Below are 25,833 nucleotides of genomic sequence, written 5' to 3'. Positions count from 1 at the left end.
TGTTATGTACTATATACATACATTTAGAAGGCACTTAGTATACTTAGTATGTGTTCAAGGAGTAAAAAAATAATTATGTAATTTTGTAATTCTGTTTAAAGACATTCAAATCAGTATTACATGAAAGTAAGGTATAAAATTGTACATATAGAGTGAGTTTAACTGTTAAAATGAATTTTTAAAAACATGTCAAAATTATATGTGAGTAGTGAGATTTTGGATAAGCCATTTTCTTTATTTTTGTATGGTAGAAATACTTTACACAGTGGGCATATATTAACATATTAATTTTATAATAATATTTAAAATTAAAATGAAGGGATAGTTGCAGTTACCAAGATGAAACCTAGCTCCACAATTTCCAGGCTGACTTTCCTGACATTATATAAGTTTCTTTTGAAGCTCTTGGAGGGAAAACTGGAAAATGATAGCATCCTTCTACTTTCTTTTAACATATATATATATATCTTAAATAACGTACGTTTCTTCAGCAACAACTATCAGAACTTTTAAGGCTTGGGACTGCTGTTTTAATAGCTTTCCATAGAAGATGATAAATATTTTGTTTACCCTGTCAATTTTATATGAGAGAAAATATACAAATATGGTGGGCATAATTTATATATTCCCAAATTTTTGAGACTTTATCACAGTTCATTCTGAAAAATAATTATATATATAGTGGAAAAATTGTTGAAATTTGGTCGGAGGGTGGATTTTATTCCATTTTTAAAATCCTATTCAATCGACGGTAAACTTGAATTGTAAGTTCCCTGCCTCCCCCCCGTACCCCCCCACCCCCGGACTTTGTTTTCAGATAGATTAGCTTAGTTTTCCCAGTACAGTTTTTATACATTATTACTGTTTTATTTAATTTAAAGAGTTCATAAAAGCTAGGTTATTATTTTTTTTAACATGTTTTATTCAGCCTGTTAATCTTAAATGTATGTTGAAATGTTAACTCTTGACATTTTAATGCTTCACCAGCGACTATAAATATACATCATAACTATTACCTACAATGAGTTTACTCTTTGGTATTTACTTATTGAACAGTATATTTTATATTGCATTTTAAACACTTAGATGGAAATTGAATTGAAATAACTAGTCTTTTGTGTTAAATTTCCTTCCATTAGAAAAAAATACATAAAGTCCCTTTCACACCGGTGTCCGCAATGTTAAAGGTGACTGTATTGTCAAAGATCGCTGGTGAGGAATTGCAGGCTACCTCACGAGATTATAAATGGACAAGGAACTTAGATTGAATCTTAAAATAATGAGTTTTCAACGAGTACATTTTTCTTCATTATAAATTAGGAGAATTGAACATGAGGTTAAATGTCTGCAGGATGCCTTTGTTCATAATGGCATTTCATACGTGGGAAAGTGTTTCGTTTCTTAGTTTTGTTGCTGTTCTTGTTGCTGTTCTTGCTGTGATGCTGGACCCCCCGAGGGGCTCGGAAATCCCATAAAGTGATTAAGTTACCCTAGTCAATAAAAATGCAGTGATGGGGTGGGTGCATTTAATGTGTAAAAATTTTCTCAGTAGGTGTGCTTTTATAATAATTTTTAAATATGTTTTTGCTCACCGGTCTATTTTTATTCACATTTTATCTTTGTATGATTTTTAAAAAATCTTTATCACATTAAAAGATCACATTTAATGCTATTAGCCACATTATTTTTTTTAATGGAACATTAATTTCATTTTGCTCCATTTATGAAATTTAAAGCTTTTTTTCCATCATTGGTGCAGCTTAGATTATCTAGAACTTCATTGTCCCATATGATTACCCCTAGCCACATGTATTTAAACTCAAATTTTAACTAGGTAAAATTAAAGTAAACGTTTAATTCCTCAGTCATACTAGTCACATTTAATATGTTACTTAGGTACATTTGGCAAAAAATATAACTCAAGCTCTTGAATTTCTCCAAAAAATAAAAACTGTGTTCCTACAACCTTGTTATCTGTAACATATGGATTTCTTTTAAATCATGAGAAGTCTTTTAACTCTCAGTCATGCTGGGGAATATCACACCGAGTCTCTAAGCTGAAGCTGGTCCATCCTCTCTGCTATGTCACGTCAGGTACCTACCTCCATATTCTGTGTTGTGTCTGTTTTCGCCTTTGAACAGAAGGGTCCAGGTATTTTCATCTGCATATCTCTGGTGACTAGTGTCACTCCAGTGACAGTGTCTGGAACATAAAAGACAATAAAAGTTTGTCAAGTGAATATTTTTTTCCCCAAACTCTTTTTTAAAAGGGCATATGGGTATATATGTTTGGATTATACCATCACAAGTCAGTTTTCAAAATAATATTATAATACAAAGATGTTTTATCTTTCTCACCAAATTTTTGATCATCCTTCCTAATTCAGGGATCACTAAGCATCTATTATATGGCGAACTCTAGAAATATAATCCTCATGGAGCTTATAGCTTGGCAAGTAAGACAGAAAGGTGCATGTTATTACTTGTAGCTGCAGGTGAGGACTCCTATAAGTATAAACAAAATGTAAGTAGACACTAGAAGTTTAAATAAATAACACTTGTGCTATGACTCATATTTTGAAATATAATAAATATTTTTACTTGATGACCAAGATTTCTTTTTTCAATTCTAGCTCCTTTTATAACAAATTATTTTACCAGTGATGACATAGATAGAACAGTGTTATTTACTCATAGGTTTTTTTCCATGAGATCTAAAGTAGGCTAAATTTCTCTTTAGCATAGTGTCTCTTTTAGGTCTCCAAATATTTATGGAAGACTGGCATAGCTCTATCTTGTTCTAAATTGTTGTTGCATATATTCTGCTTTTTCTGATAAGTGAGTTTTTGCTTCTTTTAGGAGGATTTTCTATGGGAGGGTGCATGGCAATGCATTTAGCATACAGAAATCATCAGGATGTGGCAGGAGTATTTGCTCTTTCTAGTTTTCTGAATAAAACATCTGCTGTTTACCAGGTAAGTTCCAGATTTTAAAAACAAAACAGAAAAAAAAAAATGAGACATTCACACATTGAAACTAAAACAACATTGATAATTACACAATAACAGTTGATTCACAGAGCATTCCTGGGAATTCAAATTAGTTATATTGGTAAATTCCAGCTGGTCATCCATGTTTAGGAAGTGCCTTGTACAGAGATTATTGTTAAGCAAAGTGTCAAAGAGAAAAGGATAAAAAAAATGTGTATGCTATATATGTATCCTGCATACATATTAAAAATATAGATGATTATAACTAGGTTTGCTTATTATGTCATGAACATAATCAAACCAAAGAATCAGTTACATGGCTGATACCTATTTTGCAGCAATATCCTAATTTATGAGTATGGTATATTATAGTGCTGCAGCCTCGTTACCAGAAGTAGAACCAGCAGGTATGGAAATGAGAACAAGAATGCTATTTTTTCCTTGATTGTACCTGAGCTCTGTGTTCCTCCCTCCTTCCACTCCACGTGAAGAGGTTTGTCTTCCCAAGACACAAGGTTTCTTCGGGAAATGCTTTGACCATTTTTGAGACAGTCCTCTACGGAGTAAATTCAGGCCACGTACAACTGCAGCTCCAGTGGTGCCAGCAACCAGCTAAGCTCCTGGTCCTGGCCCATCAATATATACCTCAGAGAGCTCTACCACTGCCTCTTTTTCCCCTTTAAATATTGAAGCTTTGGTTAAATTGGAATTTTTCTGCCCCCTCTGATTTCTAAGAATAATGTTCTTAAATGAATTTCTTAAACTTCTCCGTTTTTATGTTCTCTTCTCTAGGCTCTTCAGAAAAGTGATGGTGTCCTTCCTGAATTATTTCAGTGTCATGGTACCGCAGATGAGTTAGTTCTTCATTCTTGGGGTGAAGAGACAAACTCAGTGTTAAAATCTCTAGGAGTGAGCACAAAGTTTCATAGTTTCCCAGGTGTTTACCATGAGTTAAGCAAAGCTGAGCTAGAAAAACTGAAGTCATGGATTCTTACAAAGCTACCAGACTGAATGAGTCAAGATTGATTTGTTAATATATAAGTAATGTCTTTATGAAAAGTGATTTTTACTGCCAAATTCTAATTTGATAAACAATAATTAAAATATTAAAAAGTAGCAACAGTTTACTGACTTATTTATTAGTTATTGAAATGCTTAGCACCATAGAGAGTAGTATAATCTTCTTAATGGTTAACATTAATTTAGGCAAACATCTGTGTATTATTTGTCAGATACATTTTTATAAATATTTGAAGGCCTTATTCAGTAAGTAAATATTGAAATATTAGAAAGTAATTAAACTAGCTTAAATAAAGGCAATGAGAAACCAGGAAAAGCTTTAACATGATATTATTTTATCTTTGTTATCACTTTCTTTAAATTGCCTTTCCAGAGATATTCACGTTCGTGTAGTTTTTGACAGAATAACATTAGTACCCCACATTTATAAAGTAGTTTCCTGTTACCTCACCTGATCATCACAAGAGCTTGATGAAATAGACTGAGTAGTTGTTACTGGTATTTTATAATAGGGATAGAAGGATTGAAGACTTTCCCAAAGCCTCAAGAGTGGAAACTAGAATCCAGACCTTCTGGTCCCAGTGGAGCTCCCTTTCTCTGAGAACAGATTGCTGCTCTGCTCCAGTCCTAGGGTTCCGGTTGCTCTTCAGACCCTTGTCAGCACTCAGTATGGCCAGTCTTTTCAATTTTACCCATTCTAGTGGGTAGATAGTGGTAACACTTTGTGGTTTTAATCTGCATTTTCCTAAACTAATGATGTTAAGCAATTTTTATATGCTTATTTGTGATCTGTATAAATTCTGATTATATCTCTATTCAGATCTTTTGCCCATTTTTTTATTAGGGCATTGTAAGACCTTGCATTGTAAGAGCTGTTTATATATGCTGGATAAAAATCCGTTGTTAGCCAGATGTTTTACCATTTTTTTTTCTTAGTCTGTGGCTTGCCTTATTTTCTTTACAGTGTAATTCAAAGAGCAGAAGTTTTTAATTTGATGACGTCCAGTTTATTCATTTTTTTTCATTTATACTTTATGCTTTTGATGTCATATTTAAGCAATCTTAAGAAATCCTAGGTCACTAAGATTTTGTCTTATATTTTCTTCAACTAATACACTCCCTTAGTGCTATAAATCTTCCCGCAAGTATTATATTAGTAACATCCCACGATTTTTTATATTTTGTGTTTTCATTTTCATTCAGGTCAAATCTTTCTAAATTCCCTTTTGATTTCTTCTTTAACCCTTGGGTTACTTAAAATTGTGTTATTTTGTTTCAGTATATTGGGAATTTTCTAGAGATCTTTGCTATTGATTTCTAAGTTAATTCCATTGTGGGTCAAGAGAGCATACTTTGTATGGCTTGAAACCTTTTAAGTTTATTGTGACTTGTTTTATAGCCCAGAATATGGTCTATCTTGGTAAACGTTATGTGTGCACTGTAGAAAAATATGTATGATGCTAGTGTTGGGTGGAGTGTTCCCTACATATCAGTCAGATCAAGTTGGTTGATATCCTTGTTCAAGTCTACTATATCCTTGCTGATTTTCTGCCTGCTTGTTTTATAAATTATTGAGAGGGGAATATTGAAAGTTCCAAGTATAACTGAATTTGTTTCACTTTGCCATTCCTTCAGTTTTTGCTTCATGTACTATGAGGCTCCATTATTAGATGCATAAACATGTAGGACTATTATGTTCCCCCGATGAACTGGCCTCTTCTTTATGAAATGATCATCTATATCCCTGATAGATTTTTTTTGCTCTGAAATACTCATTGTGTGATATTGATATAGTCCTTCCAGCTCCCTTTAGACTAGCATCTTTTTCCATACTTCTCTTTTAACCTATTTGTGTCTTTATCTGTAAAGAGCAATTCCATCAGGCAGAATACAGTTAGGCCTTCCTTTTCTATCCAGCATGGTCATCTCTGCTTTTTAATTGATTATTTAGAACATTTTAATGTGATTGTTGGCATGTTTGGATTTCAAGCTACCATCTTAACTGTTTATTTTCTCTATATTCCATCTCTTCTTCTTTGCTCCCTTATTCCTCTCTTTCTACTCCCTCATTTTTTCTTGGATTATGTGTTTTTTTGCTGGCTTCTTAGTTATGATACTTTGTACTTTTATTTTAATGATTACTTTAGGGTTTATAGCATATAATTTTTATAAAATTTTTTAAATTTTGAAATAATTACAAGCTCACAGGAAGTTTTAGAGATAGTACAGAGGAGTCCCACATACCCTGCGCCCAATGGTTACATCTTACGTAACTATAGTATAATGTCAAAACCAGGAAGCTGACATTGGTACAATGTGTGTGTATAGTTATATGCCATTTTTTCACATGGCTGCATGGATTCACGTATCCACCACTGCAATCAATATGCAGAACTGTTCCATCACCACAAAGATGCCCATTGTGCTGTCTATAGTCATATCCATCCCTTCCTCTGTCACCATCTAACCCATAACAACCACTGATTTGTACTCCATCTCTATAATTGGACATTTTGAGAATGTTATAGAAGTAGAACTATACAGTATGTGACATTTTGAGATTGACTTTTTTCACTCCATCCAAATTGTTGCAACCATCAAGTTTACTTCTTTTTATTGCTGAGTAGTGTGTCATGACATGAATGTATTCAATATTATAGTTTGTTAAACTGTTCTCCAATTAAAACACAGTTTTTTTGGCTATTACGAATAAAGCTGCCGTGAACACTCTTGTGTAGATTTTTGTCTAGACGTAATTTTTTTTCTCTCTGGGATAAATACCCAGGAGAGTGATTCCTGGGTTGTATAATAACTGTATGTTTAAGAAACTACCAGACATTTCCAGAGTAGCTGTGCCATCTTATATTCCTACCAGCAAGGCAGGAGAGAGAATATTCTCTACATCCTCATCAGCATTTTGTAGTATCACTATTTTTTTTTAATTTTAGCTGTTCTAATAGGTATATAATGAAATCTCATTGTGGTCAAAATGTGCATTCCCTAATGGCTAGTGATGTTGAGCCTATTTTCATAAGCTTATTTGCCATCTCTATATCCTATTTGGTAGATGTATTCTTCATGTCTTTTGTCCATGATCAAATTGAATTTTCTTTTTTGTTTGTGTTAACTGTTGAGTTTTGTAAGTTTCTTTTAATATCTTCTAGATGTGAGTCTTTTGTTAGATATATAGTTTTCAAATATTTTTTCACTGTCTGTAGCTTGTCTTTGCAACTTCTTAGGTTCTTTTATGCAAAAGTTCTAAATTTTAATGAAGTCCAGTTTACTGACTTTTTCTTTCATGTATTATGCTTTTGGTGTTAGTGAGTTATTGTGAGTTAATTTTTGTATAAGGTGTGAGATTTAGGTTGACATTCATTTTATTTTTTTTGCCTATAGATACCAAATTGCCCAGCACTATTTGGTGAAAAAACTATCCTTCCTCCATTGAATTATTTTTGTACCTTTATCAAAAATCAGTTGTCTGTTGCTTGTGTGTCTGTTTCTTGTTTATCTGTTCTGTTCCATTGATCTCTGTGTCTGTCCACATAATGTTAATTACTATAGTTATATAATTCTTGAAATCAGGTACAGTTAATTCTTCCTAATTTATTCTGCTTTTCAAAATTGTATTAGCTATTTTACTTCCTTTCCTTTCCATATAAATTTTAAAATACACTTATCTATATCCACCCAAGAAATCTTGCTGGAATTTTGAAAGGAATTGGGCTAAATTTGTATAACAATTTAGAGAGAATTGACATCCTTTCCATATTGAATCTTCCAATTCATGAACATGATATTTTACTCCACTTATTTAGGTCTTCTGTAGTTTCTTTCATCATTTTTTTGTAGCATTTAACACACAAGTTCTGTACATATTTTGTTAGATTTGTACCTGAGTATTTTATTTTTTGAGGAATTATAAATGGTACTGTACTATTAAATACAGTTTCCCTGTGTACATTGCTAGCTTATTGAAATACAATTGTTTTTTGTGTGGGTGTCTTATATCCTATGATCTTGTTTAGCTCAGTTACTAATTCTAGAAGTTTTTCTGTAAATTCCTTGGGATTTTCTACAAAGAAAATATCACTTGCAAATTGGAATCAATTTATTTCTTCCTTTCCAAATGAAGTCCTTGTATTTCCTTTTCGTTGCTTATTACACTGGCTAGAACTTCCAGCACCATGCTGGATGAGAACAGTGAGAGCAGACATCCTTGTCTTGTTCCCAGCCTTAGGGGGAAAGCATTCAGTCTTTCATCAGTAAATATGTTAGCTGTAGGGTTTTTTGTAGATGTTCTTTATCAAGTCAATGAAACTCCTCTATATTCCTAGTTTTCTGAGAGTTTTTATCATGAATGGTTGTTGAATTTTGTCAAATGCTTTTTCCACAACAAGGGATGAAATTATGTGGTTTTTCTTCTTTAGCCTGTTAATAATATGTTCTTCTATATCTGATATGTGTTTTAACTCTTGCTGTTTTTAAGAGTTTCTCTTATCACTGATCTTGAGCAATTTGATTATGACATATATTGGTATAGTTTTTCGTGTTTCTTATCCCGGGGGTTCCTGCTAATCTTTTTAGGTGGTTCTTTCTGGCCCCAGATAGTTTACTCTGCTGAATACTCCGGGTGGACCATCTCTAGATCTCTGGAGTTCTGTCTCTGTGAAACTTACTCTTCTCTGGTACTCTGTCCTCTCAATTCTAGCCAACATCATCTACTCAGACTCTTAGCTCTGCATGTCAACTCAGGGAGTCCACCAGGCTCTGCATGGATTTTTCCTCTCTGTTCTGCAGTCTGGGAACTCTCTCAAGGCAGTAAGCTAGGGACATTATAAGGCTCACCGTGTTTCCTTTCCTTCTCTCAGTGATCACTATCCTTCATTGCCTGATGTATGCTGCTTTGAAAAACATTGTCTCCAGTATTTTGCCTTTGTTTGCTTGTTTTGTTTTTGTTTTTGTTTTTGTTTTCTGGTTGTTTCAGGTGAAAGAATCCATCTAGTCCCTGTTTATTAATTACATTATGTCTGAATGCTAAATTATCCTTTAAAGAGATTTTTTAAAAGTTTTTTAAAGTCTTTTATATTTACCCATATTCTTTCCTTTTCTAATGTTCTTCATTCCTTAATATAGCTTCAGATTTCCATATAGTATCATTTTCCTTCTGCCTGAAATACAGTAACATTTATGACAGACATGTCTGCTGCTGTTAAATTCTTTCAACATTTTTCTATCTGAAAAAGTATTATTTTGTTTTTATTTTTGAGAGCTGTATAGAATTCTAACTTGACAGTGTTTTCTTTCTTTCATTACTTTAAGAATCTTATGCTGTCATCTTCTAGTTTGCATTTTTTCTACTATTGTTCTAATCTTTTATCCTCTGGCTGCTTTTACAATTTTCTCTATTTTTAGTTTTAAGCGATTCGGTTATGATGTGCTTTGGTGTTGTTTTCTCCAGTTTCTTTGTGCTTGGAATTTCTTGAGTTTCTAATCTGTGGATTTATAGTTTTCATGAAATTTAGAGACATTTTGGCCATTGCATTTTCAAATATTTGTTTGCCTATCTCCTGTCCCTTTTTTGTAGGATTTCAATTATACTTATATTAGACTATTTGAAGTTGTTTCACAACTTACTGGTACTTATTTTTTTCTTTTTTGAAATTTGTTTTCACTCTCCATTTTATTTTGGATAGTTTCTATTCCTGTTGTGAATTTCACTGATCTTCTCTTCTGCAGTTATTTGTCATTAATCCCATCTTTTTTATCTCAGATATTGCCTATCTCTAGAAGTTCTTTGTTTTTAATTTCTTGAATTCATATAATTAATATGCTTAGTCTTTTCTCCACCTTCTTGAATATATGGGATATAGTTTTAATAGCAGTTTTAATATCTTTATTTGTTGAGTCTATCATCTCTTGTCATTTTTGACTTTGTTTCGATTAATTTTTCTTTTTATTAAGGATGAATTTTTTTGCTTCCTTTGTATGCCTAGTGATTTTTTATTGGATTTCAGACATTGTGAGTTCTACATTGTTAAGTGCTAGATCAGTTTGCATTTCTATAAATATTTATGAGCTTTGCCATGGAATGCAATTAAGTTACTTGGAAAGTACTTAGAAGTATTTTGATCCTTTTAGGCTTCCTTTTAAGCTTTCTTAGGTAGTACTAGAGCAGTGTTTGCTCCAGGACTAATTTTGCCCCACCATTCAAGCAACACATGTTTGAGTACTCTAGCTGATACTCACTGGATTGTGAGGTTTTACACTCTGACTAGTGGGAACTCAGATTTTTCCCAGTCCTCTCTGAGCCTCAGTGATCATTCCTTCTGTTCCTTCTAGGTAGTTCATACTTTCCTTACACAAATCTGTTGCTTAGTACTCTGCTGAAGATTTGAGGAGGACCCTCTGAAGATCTCTGGCAGTCTTGCAGCTGTCCAGTACTCTGTCATATGAACTCGAAGCTCCTTGACTTTCTGGACTCCCAGCTCTGTCCCCTCCCTCAGCTCCATCTGGGTCTCCATCTCCATGCTGTAGCCTTGAAACTCTTCACACAGTAAGCTGGGCATTTGTAGAGCTCACTGCATTTGCTTCTCCTTCTTAAGGGATGACTCTCTGTACTGCTAGTGCCCAATATCTGAAAATATATATGTGGCCCACCTTTTCAGTTGTTTCAGGTCAAAAAATAAATCTGGTCCCTGTTCCATCTTGGCCATCTTGGTCATAAGCGGAAGTCCCTTCATTCCCCTTTTATTTGAAGCTATAAACTGTAAATTTGAAGAGGGAGGGAAGGAGAAAGAAAGGGTAGGAAGGAGAGAGGAAGAGAGACAGAGACTGAGATTTTAACTAATAAAGTCCAAATCCCCTCAGAGAAGACTCAGTTCGTACAGTGTTTTAATTATCTTAAGCTTTTAATGACCTTCAACTTCTTGACGTTTTAAATGCCCTGGCTTGAATGTACATGGTATCACTCATGTTTAAAGCCCTTATGGCTGCAATTTGCCTTAAGAGTAACATATATACATATCATAGATAAGGGTGTCAGGCTTATACGTGTTGAGTATATACATACTAAATATAAGAGAAAGGAATCCAGATTTTTTTGGTGAATATTTGTCCTATCACTTGATAATTATGTATTCTTGGATAAATCTCAGCTTCTGCTACAGTATACTCTTGTGAAATTGTTGTGTGAGGATCAAGTTGTATAGCATGTGTAAAAGCCTTTAATAAAATGTAAAGTTAAAGAAATTGAAGGTATTACCTGTATTGTTTTGCCAGAAATGGAGGGATGTATGCGTGTAATGGTTATAAATCTTTCTCCACAAACTGATCTATGCATGGAAGATACATCTGAATATTTTATATGATAATCTTCGATCCAATTCTACTCCCCTACCCATTGGGCTGATAGGATATTCAGTCTTAGTTATCATTTGCTGCTTTACCTCATTCCAAATCATGCCAGTCTGGGCCCCCTTGCAAAGGGCAGTATCTTTAGGGGAGGCCCTCCATTATCCAGTGCTCATTCACCTTGAGACACCTATTGTCCATATGCATGTGGTCTCTTAAAGCCAAGTATTTGAGCCTGAAAAGTCATTGCTAAAGCTAGGCACACGAGGGTTTAAGGTTTTATCCTCCTAAGGAAACCGCTCAGCCATTTTCCTCATGTTCTGTTGCTTCACCCACATAAACATTTCCTAAGGCAAGAGAGTTGAAATAGTCTTGATACTTTCTTACATGGGAGAGGAAGAATAGCAACAAGAAGAAAGCATAAATCAGTATCACAGTAAATTATATATGTTTATATGTTGGGGAGACTGGAATTTTGCAAGAGAGGAGAGAGAAAGCTAGTATGTAAGTGAAGGGAGATGTTCACTTTTTACTATATATTTCTTCTGTTTGAATTTTTATAATGAGCTTTATTGGTTTTGTAATCCTTAAAGTGAAGTAAAATGTTTATTGATGGCAGTTTTTCTCAACTAAGGACTGAATAGGAAAGATCACCATCAGTGGTAGGAAAACTAAATGTATTCTTTATAGGAAGTTAAGAATTTCAATTAACAAAATGAACTGAGAACAAAATATGAAACAGACTGGCAATTTGGCTATTGAGAATTTAAAGCACTTTAAGACGTTAAAAAAAAGTCCAGATACCACTTAGCCAGAATATATTTAAACAATACGTCTTTATCATATAAAAGGAATTTCTTGATATACAATAAGAGAACAGAAAGCCATGTAAACATTTCAAGAAAAATCAGATTATATGATACACAAAGACCGCTGGTTCACAAGACTTTGTATATAATTTTAATACATGAAAAGCTAGAATTATATTTACAGAGAACAAATGTACTGTTATGTACATTTTGATTCTACTTTAACATTTACCCTTTAGAAATATGTTTCTGTGAGTATGCACATGTACAGTCTTCTGAAAGGAGTGTAGCCTCAGCATATTCCTACACTGAAGGGTAAGATGCAGACCCATGCAAGTGTTATCTCTGTCATATTGGTTAAATTCTGCCATTTAGCTGCAACCAAATCAGCTCAATTTGTTTCATACAGCAGTAAGACTACTATGAACAGGACTCCAGCACCAGAACGAGGTCTGCCTACAGCCCTGCCCTCAGCTGTGCTCCCCAGGGCCCTGGTGCCATCCAGCTGAACAAATCGCATGGCCTAGCAAGGATGTGCCCTAGGAGGCCAGCTGTCCTTCTCCTTAAGTTTCTGTAGTAACCTTCCTACTTGGACCAAAGCATTAATCCAGGCATTGCAGGTGCAATTGCACAGACCCCACCTTGGCCTGCGAGGACACAGTCTAGGACAAGGTATCTTCCACAACAACCATGGCCATGAACCGAAGTGGACCTGAATGCTTCCAGGAACAAGAGGGTATCATTGATCATTTTAGCTAAAGATACATGCAAATTTCATACCAGTTTTTCAAATTGGATGGTTCCCATTGTAAGGCCACAGCCCTTAGGCTGTACATAAATAATAAATTGGTTATCGTCTCTCTAGAAAGCTTTCCCGAATAATCAAGGTAGCTTCATTTTGGAGAGATCTCCAGTCATCTTAGATCTGCATGAGCTATTTGTGGTATTTCCTAAAACACTTGAAAGTCTGTTATGACAGGTGAAAGTCACCATGTTTTCCAGCGATACAAGTTAATACCTACTTTGCCATTCTGAGGCCCCCTCAAATGGGACCTACATCAGCCAAAGGCATAGGTGACAGTGTCTCCAGCATGACTCCTGGCCAGCTGAGAAGCCTTAGTGTTCCCAGTTCAGTTCAGCAATTGAGTCTATTCCTTGTTTTTGCAGAGAATGCCCAGGGGAAGTCACCCCAGCCTGTGCTGTTTGTCCACACCACGAGCTGTGTTGCATTTGTCCATACCACAGACTGAATAAGTGACAGTTATGGGAATGGGTATGGAGGAGATACCTGGGGAGCGTGCTGACAGATGGTTGGTTTTTGTCTTTTGTGAGGGAAGGGTTTGGTACAGGAGCTGGGGCCATCCTTTGCTGTTTCCACAGACTTAGTAAGGTTAAGAAGAATGGTGATCAAATCTTGAATCCTCTGTAGAGAGATGGCAGGCCCGGCAGTCAGTTAAATCTAAGGTGCTTGTAACAGTGTGGGAAACCTCACCAGGGTGTTTTCCAGCTTGAGGAAAGCTCCAGGGTGGTCCTGAAAGACAACAATCATTAATGTCCCTCTCTTCCCCATAAGTTCCTGGGGTCTAAGATGCTCTCTCCTATTGTTTTCTCTCCACTTATACATAATTTATGTCCTATTCCAGTAGCTATAACTTCATCTTTTTTCTAGTTGTCCCTTACTCACGCCCAGACCTTTCATCCAGAAGGGTTGGGTACAACAAGGGCAAAGGCATTTTTATAAAACCTACAGAGACCCATTATGCCCCCCACTTGGGCCACATGGACCACCATAGGGAGACTCAGCAAACACTGTGCTCAACCAATTAGTCATGATCTTGTTTCTCCAAGATCATGTCATTGAAACAAATAAATCCATATTTGTAAACCAGAAGTAAGTTTAAATCCCCTTCCTGCTTTTGGCTAAGCAACCTCCCGGAAGGTGTACCAACCAGACCAGCCTGGGTTGCCATTAGGGGAAGGAAGAAGCATTACACTCAGTGGTCAGGAGGAACAACACATTTTCAAAAGCGCTTTATATAATCTCCCAACACTTTTATTCTGACCCTTACCCAGGAAACAGCTGAGAGGAGATGATCCCTTTCTGAGGACAGCTGTATTCCTTGACCTTACCAAGGTGTCTGGACCAGAAGAAAGTGAAGGAGGTAGAGCCAGACATCTTTTGAGTCAATTTTTGACAAGAATCCCCCAAGTCTCAACAATACTAAATACCAGTGAATTGCAGGGAATGTTCAAAGACTACCAAATACCTGACTACCAGTCCATTGTTTTGCAACAAAAGGCACACCATTGCCAGACTGAAATCCGTCCAGAAATATAAGCCAAAAATATAACACAGATGAGTTTCATGACCCACAATAGTGTGGCCAGTGTAAACTTATCACACTGGAACGTCAACATATAACCTGAAAAAGTGGTAATAAGTAGTGCGGCACCACCTATAACCCCAAGAAGAGGTGAAAGGTCAGATGTAATCAGTGTGTCAGGAACAAGTATGGGCAATGCCCCCTGCTATGTGGTTGCCTTCACTGCCAGACAACTGGGTCAACTTTTGTCAGGACTCAAAAGTTTGGCATGCAGTGGTAGCCTGTGTATCAAAAACAGAAGCTCTTTTACCTTGTACCCAACATGATGGTTGATGTGTCACTCTGTCTGGTCTGATGATGGTTCAAGTAAGCAACATTGGCAGTCTGGCAGTGCAGACTCAACCAGCAGCTTGATTCCAGTTGGTTTCAGTGACAAAGGGGGTAGCCTTGAATCTTCCAGTCTGTGGTTTTCCAAGAGACAGTCCAAATAATCAGGCCATGGCAACAACCCAAGAGTCAGTAAAAATATAATGAGATTTATCAAGTGTCGTATTTGTCAGAGCTATAAGAACGACCTTGGGTTTTGCCCACTGAGCAGAATGACCCTGTCCACTTTGAGTTCTGAATAAGTTGGCCCTGAGCCTGAACAACTGCAGCTGCCCAGTGGGCACCACCAGCTGTCAGCTTAGCCAAACCATCAGTGAAGCAGTCCCAGACATTAAGGGGAACCTCTGTGAATCAAGGGCCCCAATGAGCCAGCAACTTTGCTACAGGCGGTGGAGTGGAATAGCTGCCATTTTTTCATGTAGAGCCAAGATGCTTCTGGGGCCAGGCTGGCTACATTCTTGAATGTACCATTTTCATTACCGGATCCTTTTTCACTTTGTTAGTCATTGAGTCTGAATCGATCCATTCCAAAATGGAAATACCAGGCCAGGGAGTCACAGTTGCTCCAGGGGTCAGGCACTCAGTTTCAGTAAGAGCCCAATAGTGAGCTAAGAGCTGCTTTCAAAAGAAGTAAAACTGGTAGCTGTGTCAAGGAGTCAATGAGTCTAAACCCTAAGGGGCACCTCCAAGTAGAGACCACCTCCCTTTGCCAGAAGCTCCAACTGGCAACATCATCGCTCACAGGGACTTGTAGCTCAAAGGGATCACTGAAGATGTAGGGCCCCAGAAGCATCAGCGCCTCTCTACATGCAGCTCTTCCCAATCAGGAGAATCCCTTTTGGATCTTATGGGCATTTACACTATAAGCATATAAAACATAAATACCAATTACACATTCAGCGGTGGAAACCAGAACAACCATACATTGCATTAACACACAGGACTCCACTCCCTGGTCACGGTAACGTTCCTTTCTAACTGTGAACTCTGTCCCGACCCCAGCAGTTGAATTTGGGCATAAACTCACTAATGGGACCCAGTTGGATGGTAACTCAGGTGCCAGTATCCGCCAGAGCCACAAAAGTTTGAATCCCTTCTCTTCCGGACATTCCCAAACCCGTTTGATAGATTATGGCTTCTCATCCCTTTGGGGAACACAGCAATGTCACCTAGCCCTAACCATCTTGCTCCTTAAACCAGCTGAGGTCAGTGGAAGGAGACAGGATGGGTCACAGGGACATGGAGAGGGAGGGTGGCCCCACGCAGGAAGCAAGTCACATTTCAGTTTTGGGAGGCACGTCAGCGGCATGCAATAATTTATTTAGATTGTTGGAGTCAGTTTCTCATTCTTCAGGGGATCAGCCTCATCAGCATTGTAAACCAAACCTAGGACACTAAAAGCCTGAGTACCAGTCAATGCCCTATCTGTGGTTTCCCATGGGAAATTGTCTCAGGGAAATTTTCCCAGGGGGCCAAAGCTCCCTGAAAGCAGGCAGGACCCACTGCAAAAAAATAAGACAAAGCTCTGAGACTTTTTACTGCCATCTTCAGATGGATCTAAGGTTGGCAGAACAGACTACAGGAGGGTCTGAGCCATAAGCCAACCCAGCTGTTCTGTTCCTCCTTAAGGAGCATCCTTGCACGATGCTCTCTATCTACCAGGTGAACCAGAGAACGTTCTAAAGATTTGCCTGGTCTCTCCTCCTAGGGATTGTGAATTTCGCTCCTTTCACACTCAAGGCAGATATGTGTCTCTGTAACTGTTGTCTGAAAGAGAGAAGATACTTCTACCCATACAGAATGAATGTTAGTATCAGTTATTCTAAAGGGGTGGGCCCGAAGCTGAGGTTGACCGAGGTCCTTCCACTGAAGGAGAATTACCAGTGGAGAGGGTACCAATTGGATAGTTGTCTGGATCCAGTTCCTTAGCCTGCAATGGCCCCCCTAATTGTTACTGAACACAAGTTTGTGTGCCCGACACACAGCCAAACAAACTGAAAGTTTGGAGTTTGGAGCAGAGAAAGGTTTATTGCAATGTCATGCAAGGAGATGGGTGGCTCGTGCCCAAAAAACTCCGAGCTTCTTGAAGGGTTTCAGCGAAGCACTTTTAAAGGCAAGGTGAGGGAGGGGCGTGGTCAGCTGTTGCAGACTTCTTGGGGTAGGACTCCTTTGTTCTTGCAGCTGTCCGTGTTTGTCAGGTCAGGATGTTCCTGTAACCCTGCAACAAGACAAATATTATTCTCTGTTCTGCAACTTTTTATCTCTGTATGAATGGACTCTTAAAGATCAGAGCTCTGAGAATAGTCTATCCTGTGTATTTCAGGCAACATTGTTTTGTAAACGCCTTTTGTAAAAGGTGCAGAGCCAGCATGACTAAGCACAGGCAACAAAACAGATCTAATATGGAGTCAGATTTGTTCTTCTCTATTACATAATTTCTTTTCATTAAGAGTAAATACACTGGAAGACCATTTATTGCCCAATTGACATGCAATTTCTTCAATGTGTTTGCTGCCATTTCCCATGGACTTCCCTCAAATTCTATTCATCATCCTGCAAAGCCTTCATTCTTTCCTTTCTAGTACTTCAGCATTTTAGAAAATGAGTGTGAAATTTAATTTGAAATATTGGGTGGACTTTTACAAAAATGTAAAATATTATCTTAAAATACATTTTCTTTGTGCTATCCTCAAGTTATTATGTGCATTACCTTTGTGATTTTACTTAGGCCTTTTTGTCTTGGATTGGTTGCAAAAGCCATATGTGATTTTTATATTGGGAATAGAATTAATGAGTCTATGATGAATAGTGGACATCCTGTTTTGAAGAAATCATATTTTGGGCAAAATGCCCATAAGAGACTTATGTTTTTGCCAATAGTTTAGTTCAGAGCCTCAGGGATCTTTCTTTTCTTTCTTTTTTTTTTTTTTTTTAAAGAAATGAGAAAGTTTGATGCTTTTGCATTCTATTTTAAATTCGTTTTAGGGGTGATTTCAAAACAGCTTGTTACTTCATTTTTTGTTATTGTAACAAATTCATACTTTTTTTTGTTTTGTTTTGTTTTATTTTGGTGTTTCACTACCTACACTTAAGAGCAGAGTATTACTTTAATTAAAAATCACTTTGGGGACTTCCCTGGTGGTCCAGTGGCTGAGACTCCGTGCTCCCAATGCAGGGGGCCTGGGTTCAATCCCTGCTCGGGGAACTAGATCCCACATGCATGCCACAGCTAAGAGTTTGCATGCTGCAACTAAGAAGCCCGCATGCCACAACTAAAAAAGATGCTGCATGCCGCAACGAAGACCCGGTGCAGCCTATATAAATAAATAAATAAACATTAAAAAAAGAAATCACTCTGTTTTCATTTTCTGTTTCTCTCTTTCTTCCCACCTCAATTTTTTCTAGTCAGTTGGTGGCTTGTCCAATTGAAACTAGAGAAACACTTGACATATTAGTTTTGGCCACTTCTGGTATGCTTTCTTTTGCCAATGAAATTACTGAAAGTGAAAATTTGGGTGCAGGTCTCTGTGAGAAACGGAAGTCTTTCCCTTAGGCATTCAGTATTAAGCCAGTTTCTCTACCATATAACAAGAGAGAAGTGTTAAAACCAAAGTTCACGGCGTGCAATTGGCAGAGGCAAATAAATGGTTCTCTTTAAAAATTTAACTTCAAGAGCAATAAATCTCTAGTTAAACTTAAAAACAGGATTTTTAAATGGCAAATGAAAAATATCCCAATTTCAAATAGTAGCTGAAATCCCTTTTTTTTTTTTTTAACATTTCTTAATTATCCTGTGAAATGTCAAGTGTGCTTTAGGGCATCTGGTTAACATTGTCTTAGTTCTGCCATATAATCAAACAATTTTTACTGCTGGAGGGAATTCAGAGATGATCATTTTACACATATGGAAACTGAGATCCAGAGACGATCAGTGATGTACCCATAGTCCTGAACAAGCAGGGCTAAAACATAATTCCCCTTTCTGATGCTTTTTTCACTATGCCACATTGCCGTAGCAGTAACTGTTCAGAAAGTATAGCTAAATATTCACATAAATTTCAAATGTCTTAGATTTAAAGCCATTTCCTTTCCTTTGTAGACATTTTATATTCATGCTCCTTTTGGCTCCGTTTGTACTGTTTTGCTAAATGAATGTAGTGGTCTTTCCCTTTGCCTCAATGTAATAGTAGGCCCAGCCTCATTTTTAAGTAATGGTACAGATTTAAGAGTTTTTAAAGATTATGAACCGTTTCTATCAGAATTCTAATTTCTGAATCCCATAACCTGCTTCAGTCCTTATCTTACTTGATATCTTTATAGAATGTGATACCCTGATTAACCCCTCATTCTGGAAACAACTCTTCCAGCCTGGTTTTTCTAATATCTCTGGACTACGATTTCTCTATCTCCTTCAGTGGTTTCTTTACTGTTAGTCCCTTAATGTGGAGACTCCTTTTGGTTCTATTTTTGTCTTTATTCTCTCTCTGGGTGATCTTCCACTTTTATGGCTTCAGAAAGCTGGCTTCCTATCTGCACCTCCGGCCCCAAGCTCTCTTTGTTGCTCCACATCTGCATTTTACACTTCCTGCTGGAGCTTCCCACCTGGTTGTCAGACAACCAAGATACATTTCATATATTCACAACATTGCAAAATTTTCACACTTACCAAATGTGATTTGGGTTAAAAAAAAAAACTAATCTCTCCAAGTTCCTGTTCCCTCACCTGTACAATGGATCTGTTACGAGATTAAATGTGAAGAGCCCAGCACAGCAAGTGGAGAGTTATTGCTTTGCAGTCCACTCCAGAACCTACTTCTCCTGTTGTGGTCTGTTTTCAATGACCTTCCCTCCACATAACAATGTCTTTGTGTCATACCCTACTCTTCTCCATCTCTCATCTTTTCATTACGTCAGTTAACAATTCCTTTTGATGTTCTATCAGCGAAACATCTTTCTGTTTTCGCCTCTAAACCATCCTCATCGTCTCTGCCTTAGTTCTGGTCTCATTGTACCTTTGGATCCATCTGCCTCTGGTCTCTTTTGTCTGTTCATTCTCCAGCATGGCCTTCTCTACTACCTAACAACCTCACTGTCTGGGTGGGCTTCCCACTGTCTTCAGAAAAAAATTAAAATGTTTTAATTAAGCAGCAAATCCCTTTACAGTCTAGTCCCTACCTACTATTTCAGCTTCATCTCCTGCCCTTAACTTTGTTAAGTTAAAATATTGTATACAATGAGGTAGTTAACTTGTAAAACTGATTTAGTGTCTTCTGGTTTAGTTAATAACAAGTAGGAAGGTAGGATAGACCAGTGTATGTTTTAAAACAATTTAAAATTTATATAAAAATCAATTGCAAGTACCGTACAAAGAACTTTTTTTCCTGTACTATTCGAGAGTAAGCTGCCAACAGAATGCCCCATCGTCCAGAATACTTTGGTGCATATTTTCTACAGACAAGAACATTCTGCACATCCATAGTACAACCATAGTAATCAAGGAGTTCAAAATAACACATTACTACAATTTAATCCTCATTAGACTAGACCCTCATTCAAGTTTCACCAAGAATTCAATTATATCCTTTAGAGCAAAAAAAATCCACACCAGATCACACATTACATTTATTTGTTATGTCTGTTTAATTGCTTTTGGTCTGGAACAGTTCCTCACTCTTTCCTTGACTTCTATCACTTTGATACTCTTGAAACTTTTAGGCCAGTTAGTTTTCTAAACTGTATTATTCTGATGTTTCCTCACAATTACATTTGGGTTAGTTCCTCTTGTGCAGAAATATAGAAGTGATGGTGTATACTCCTCATTGTATCCTATCAAGTGGCTCATGGATTCAATATATCCCAGTACTAGAAATGTTCATTTTGATCATTTTATCAGTAAGGATAGTAACATAAGTATTATTCACTGTAAAGTTACTCCTTTCCCTTTGGCAATTAATAAGTATTTTGTGAGGACATACTTTGAGACTATGGCAGTATCATATTCCTCATTAAAATTTTAATTTGTTTATTATATCAGAATCAACTCATGGCTTCCTATTTTATTCAATGGATTGTAATATGCTGCTCTCATTTCCTTTTGATACTAAAATTTTCCCAGAATTGGCCAGTTAGTGCCTTTTTGAGTTGGCTTCAATGTTCTTTTCACAGGTCCCTTTCATTCTTTGAACATTGTGTTATTTTACAGCTCACAAAGATGTATCAGGTGCATCTTGCACTTTTCTTGCCCAAGCCACTGAATCAATCATTTCTCCAAAGACTCCTGGTTCCTATTTAGTGAAACATGAAATTTAGAAACCAAGATCTGGGCACTAAGTAGACTCATTCTATTAGGGTATTGCTGTTCCCAGGCACTTAGTGGAAAGAACTGGGGATAAATGTATGTATATATATATACATACATTAACAACGATATTTAGGTATATGTATATTTATGTATATTCTATATTATATATATACATATATATGAGTTATACAATAAGCATACCTTTACATGTATTTATGTTGTATAAACACATATACATATATGCATATATGGAATGAGTTCATACATGAATGAGAGATAGTGTATGATAATGGAATACCTTCTGACTTTTCTGAAACGTATTAAAAGTTAAAGTAATCAGTACAGAGTGACTTTGGCTGCAGAAATCCTGATCAACTATGACTTAAACAGTAAAAACAGTTATAAATCTCACAAAGAAAAGTTGGAGAAGTGCTCTCTGGTTTGGTATAGCTGTCCAATGCTGTCATCAAGGACCCAGACTTTTCCATTTATTCACCCTGTCATTCCCAGCATGTTGGCCTTTTTCCTGACATTTGTTATCCTATGGTCACAAAATGGCTGCCAGAGAACCAAACAGTGCATCTTCACACTGCAGCATTCAGTGCAAGAAGAAAGAGAAGGCATGGCCAAGAAAGACTTCCTCACTTGTCTGTTTTTTCTCAAGCAACATAGTCTTTCCCAGAAATCTCCCAACTGTCTCCTCCTTCCATACTAGTTTTCAGAACTATGCTACATGGCCCCAGATCCCTTAGAAAAAAAGTTATACTTAGCCAAAGTTTTCTGACTTCGTTAACAATATGTGTATATATATATATATATATATATATATATATATATATATATACATTTTTAGTTTGAAGTTTATACTAACTCTTCTGTCTTTCTGCTGGATGAATATGTAGAGAAAACCACTTGTGTGCTTTCTAAACTTGTTGACACTCCAATGCAGGGGCCCAGTTCCACCAAGATGACAGAATATGTATTTATTAATTCAATGAGTATTCACTGGATATTATTGTAAATGCTAGGATATGAAATTCCTGCCCTGAAGGAGCTTGCATTCTAGTGGCATGCTCCATTAGACGAAATCTAAATCCAGATCAGAGGAGACCAAAAGACTTTTCAGAATTACCTTTACTTTCTTCCTATCACTCTGCTTTACTCTTTCAAAAACAGAAGTCGGCTGTTCATTCCTGGGGTATATTTGACTCTGACCTAAATTATATTTTTCCTGGCTGATATTTCTGAGTTTGTGAAATGAATTTGGGCTTCCTCCTACTTTTAAGTACTAACATTTGCAATGCTATTTTTGCATCTTTTTGTTCATTTTGGTCAATTATAGTGCTGAGAATTTTGTAGTCCTGCTCTTTGAACAGCCACTCTTCCTTAAATTTAGTGTGTCCCACTTGGGAAGAAACTCATACTTTAAATGGAAACTTTTGCTGTACAATATGGCTTTGGAAAATTGCCACAGGAATGTTTTTTGATTGTATAGGACTTGGCAATGAAAATAATTGGTTAAAGAATGACATTAAAAAATAATCCTCGGATTTTGACACCTTAGAGAAGAAAAGAGGGAATGTTATTATATCACTCTTTCTCCATGATATGCTTTTCTTAGAAGAGAACAGTATATGTTTAACTAAATAATAACTTACTGCTTAATGTCTATTTTAAAAGGACATATTATCAGTTTGGATGCTTTGGAACAGCATGTAATAGAAAACACAGACTCTGTCTTAGTCCATTTGGGCTGTTATAACAAAATACCACAGGCTGGGTGGCTTATAAAGAACAGAAATTTATTTCTCACAGTTCTGAGGGCTAGAAGTCCAAGATCGAGGTGCCAGCATGGCGGGGTTCTGATGAAGGTCCTCTTCTGGGTTGTGACGACTTCTCACTATGTCCTCACATGATGGAAAGGGCGAGGGAGCTCTCTAGGGCCTCTTTTATAAGGTCATTAATCCCATTCATGAGAGCTCCTCCCTCATGACCTAATCACCCCCAAAGACCCCACCTCCTATTATCATCACATAGGGCATTAGGATTTCCAAATATGAGTTTGATTGCACCAGGGGTGGGGGTGAGGGGGGAAGGAAAAACATTTAGCCTATAGCATATTTGTAAACTGAGTAAAGAAATAAACGTATTACTTCACAAAACAAGAAGTCCAGAAGTTTCACAGGCTCCTCCACCGTGCAGCCAGGCTGTTAGGGACACAGACTCATTCCATCTCATGGCACCGCCACCCCAAGAGGGCTGACTGTGCTCTCAGGCCAACTCCTCTCTGGTCGAGCGATGGCCTCAGAAGTTCCAGGCATTCCATTCAGATGCAGCATCGTCAAGAGGAAGAAGAAGAACCACCCTTTTTTCTGATTCTTTTCTGGGAGTGAGAAAACTTCCCTAAAGGTCCCCAGAAGACTCCCTCTCACATGTTACTGACCAGACTTGGATCACATGCCCATTTCTAAACCAGTTGCTGGCAAGAAGTGGGGTTCTCCTGATTTGCTTAAATCAGGGTCCATTTCCTAACGCTGGGGACAGGATCACCTTCTCATGACATGCTTTGTGGAGCGCAGATACCTGAATGAAATTGGATTCTGCTAGGAAAGAAGAAGCTGGAAGGAGAGGAAATGGATGCTGAAGAAGTGACCACTTAATAACCACCCAGTGGGTTCTCGCTGCTATTTGATTGGTTTAGCAATGTCAATCCATTGGTCAAAAGAAAATTAGTTTAACTAGGATTGTATTGTCCTGACCATATGTTTTCAATAGTGTCTAAAAGCAAAATATGTATGAAGTGAATCTCATGTCATTTAAAAAATCTTAGGTGTAATTGCAATTAAAGTTTAGCAGAAAACCTCCAATCCCCAAATGAAGTAATCTGTCTCCATCTGTGTCTCCTTTAACCTTATTCTATTACCTCAGTTGGTTTTTAATGCCTGAAGCATTATCTAAATGTTCAGCTGAGATCTGCATTTGTTCACTTTAAATCCCCAATAATTGGTGCAAAGAAACTTTTTAGGGTGCTGGTGCGAAGTTGTTTTCACTCAGGCTGTTCTAGATGAAAAGCTTAATTCTGTGGGAAAACCATGCCAGGGCAAGTCTCAATCCAATCTTTATGCCAGACTCACACTTGGTCACTCACCCAAATGGACATTGTTCTGATTCAGAAGTTATTTTAGAGGCCCTTTAAAAAAATTACTTGTCAAAATTTAGTTGTATAAATCCCTGAAAATAGCTCATAAAACTACTAACAATGACAGCTAACTTGTAGAAGGCATTTCTAAAGAAATATAATTCTACTTTTAAATTAGTCCCTCTTGCCAGTATATTGAAATGCTTGGAATTTTAAGTAAATCATCCTTAAGATCCCTTAACAATTTTGTACAGATGGAGGGCCACGTGGGTGAATATCTTGCATGCATGAGGATGAGATCCAGATGACGAGAACATAGAAAGGGTTGTTTGAAACATATTAGAGGAGAACATTGAAAACATCAAACACTGTGATTGTAAGCAACTGTCCTAACTCTGAAACAATGCAAGAATATGAAGATATCAAAACCCATGGCATCTTCATTTAGTCTTTCTCTGGACTAAAAATATTTGTGTTTTCTTTCAAGAAGAGATGAAACTTGAATATATAAATATATTCAGACAAACATGCATGTTAATAAACACATTTATGCAATATGTTACATATGTTACATACATTGCATGTGTGTGTGTATATATATGTTTGCATGTATTCATATGTATGTAGGTTTTTTAGAGGACATATGTCACTGGTAATTGATGGAAAATGTTCATTTTCAAACCTTTATTTTCGTATTTTCTTAACGACACCACCAAAGCAAGAAAATATAAAAATAAAAAGGATCTTCATTGTTTTAAACAGATGGGAAATACACTCTCTGGGGATGTACAACCAGACTGATGTTTTGTCTGCATCAGTTTCTTTGCAGACTATCTGGCATTCCTTGACAAGCTTGGCATGCTTCCCTTACTTGTTGAACATCAATATCTATGGGCAACTACATATATATTCTCATAAGGGTAAAGGCTATGTCAAACAATCACCAATAAATATGTATATGTAATTATTTCTATGTGCCATATACTAGCTGCCTTATTTTCACTAAATACTAAGCTGTCTCAGAAACAGAGATTTTTCTGATGTTCCCCATAACACATACATAGAGAATACTTAGTACAGAATTTTCATGACACTGTAGAAGCTGTCCATATATATGTAATTGAAATTCTGTATGTTTCTACCACAGTTATTTCCATGAAACTGGCTGCCAGTTTTCAGGAGACAAATTTTCTCTTGAAATTCTAAATTTTTATTTCTTCTCTGTCATGATGTTTGTTTCAGAAACAAAACTTTTTCTTTTATATAAGCAAGTATTACCCATATCAGCTAACATCTGTGAGGTTTTAGGGAGATATTTATTACACTGACTTGGAATAAAGTGGTATTTTTTACTCTTTGCTAACTCAACAGTAATGCCCAAGCTCAGATAGCCTGATTTCAGTTCACTTAAACACACGCACATACACACACGCGCACACACACATTTTTTAAAATACAGTATAGCATGAAGTTGGACCCTTATCTTACATCATACACAAAAATTAACTCA

At 36.7% G+C, this 25,833-nt stretch overlaps 1 protein-coding gene across 1 annotated transcript in view; it reads left to right on the top strand.

Moving 5' to 3' along the window:
* Positions 1 to 8,323, top strand: part of LYPLAL1 (lysophospholipase like 1) — a 34,103-nt gene extending 25,780 nt beyond the window's left edge. Inside the window, exons 4-5 of the mRNA XM_036829756.1 lie at positions 2,860 to 2,975; positions 3,783 to 8,323. Of these exons, the coding sequence (XP_036685651.1) occupies positions 2,860 to 2,975; positions 3,783 to 4,001 (335 nt within the window). The 3' untranslated portion in view covers positions 4,002 to 8,323. The remainder of the gene's footprint in view (positions 1 to 2,859; positions 2,976 to 3,782) is intronic.
* The last annotated feature ends 17,510 nt before the right edge of the window (positions 8,324 to 25,833 follow it).

This window comes from Balaenoptera musculus, chromosome 1, assembly GCF_009873245.2.
Source record: "Balaenoptera musculus isolate JJ_BM4_2016_0621 chromosome 1, mBalMus1.pri.v3, whole genome shotgun sequence".
NCBI classification, from domain to species: domain Eukaryota; kingdom Metazoa; phylum Chordata; class Mammalia; order Artiodactyla; family Balaenopteridae; genus Balaenoptera; species Balaenoptera musculus.
The sequence above is the reverse complement of the archived record's forward strand: the minus strand, read 5'-3'. Positions and strand labels throughout refer to the sequence as shown.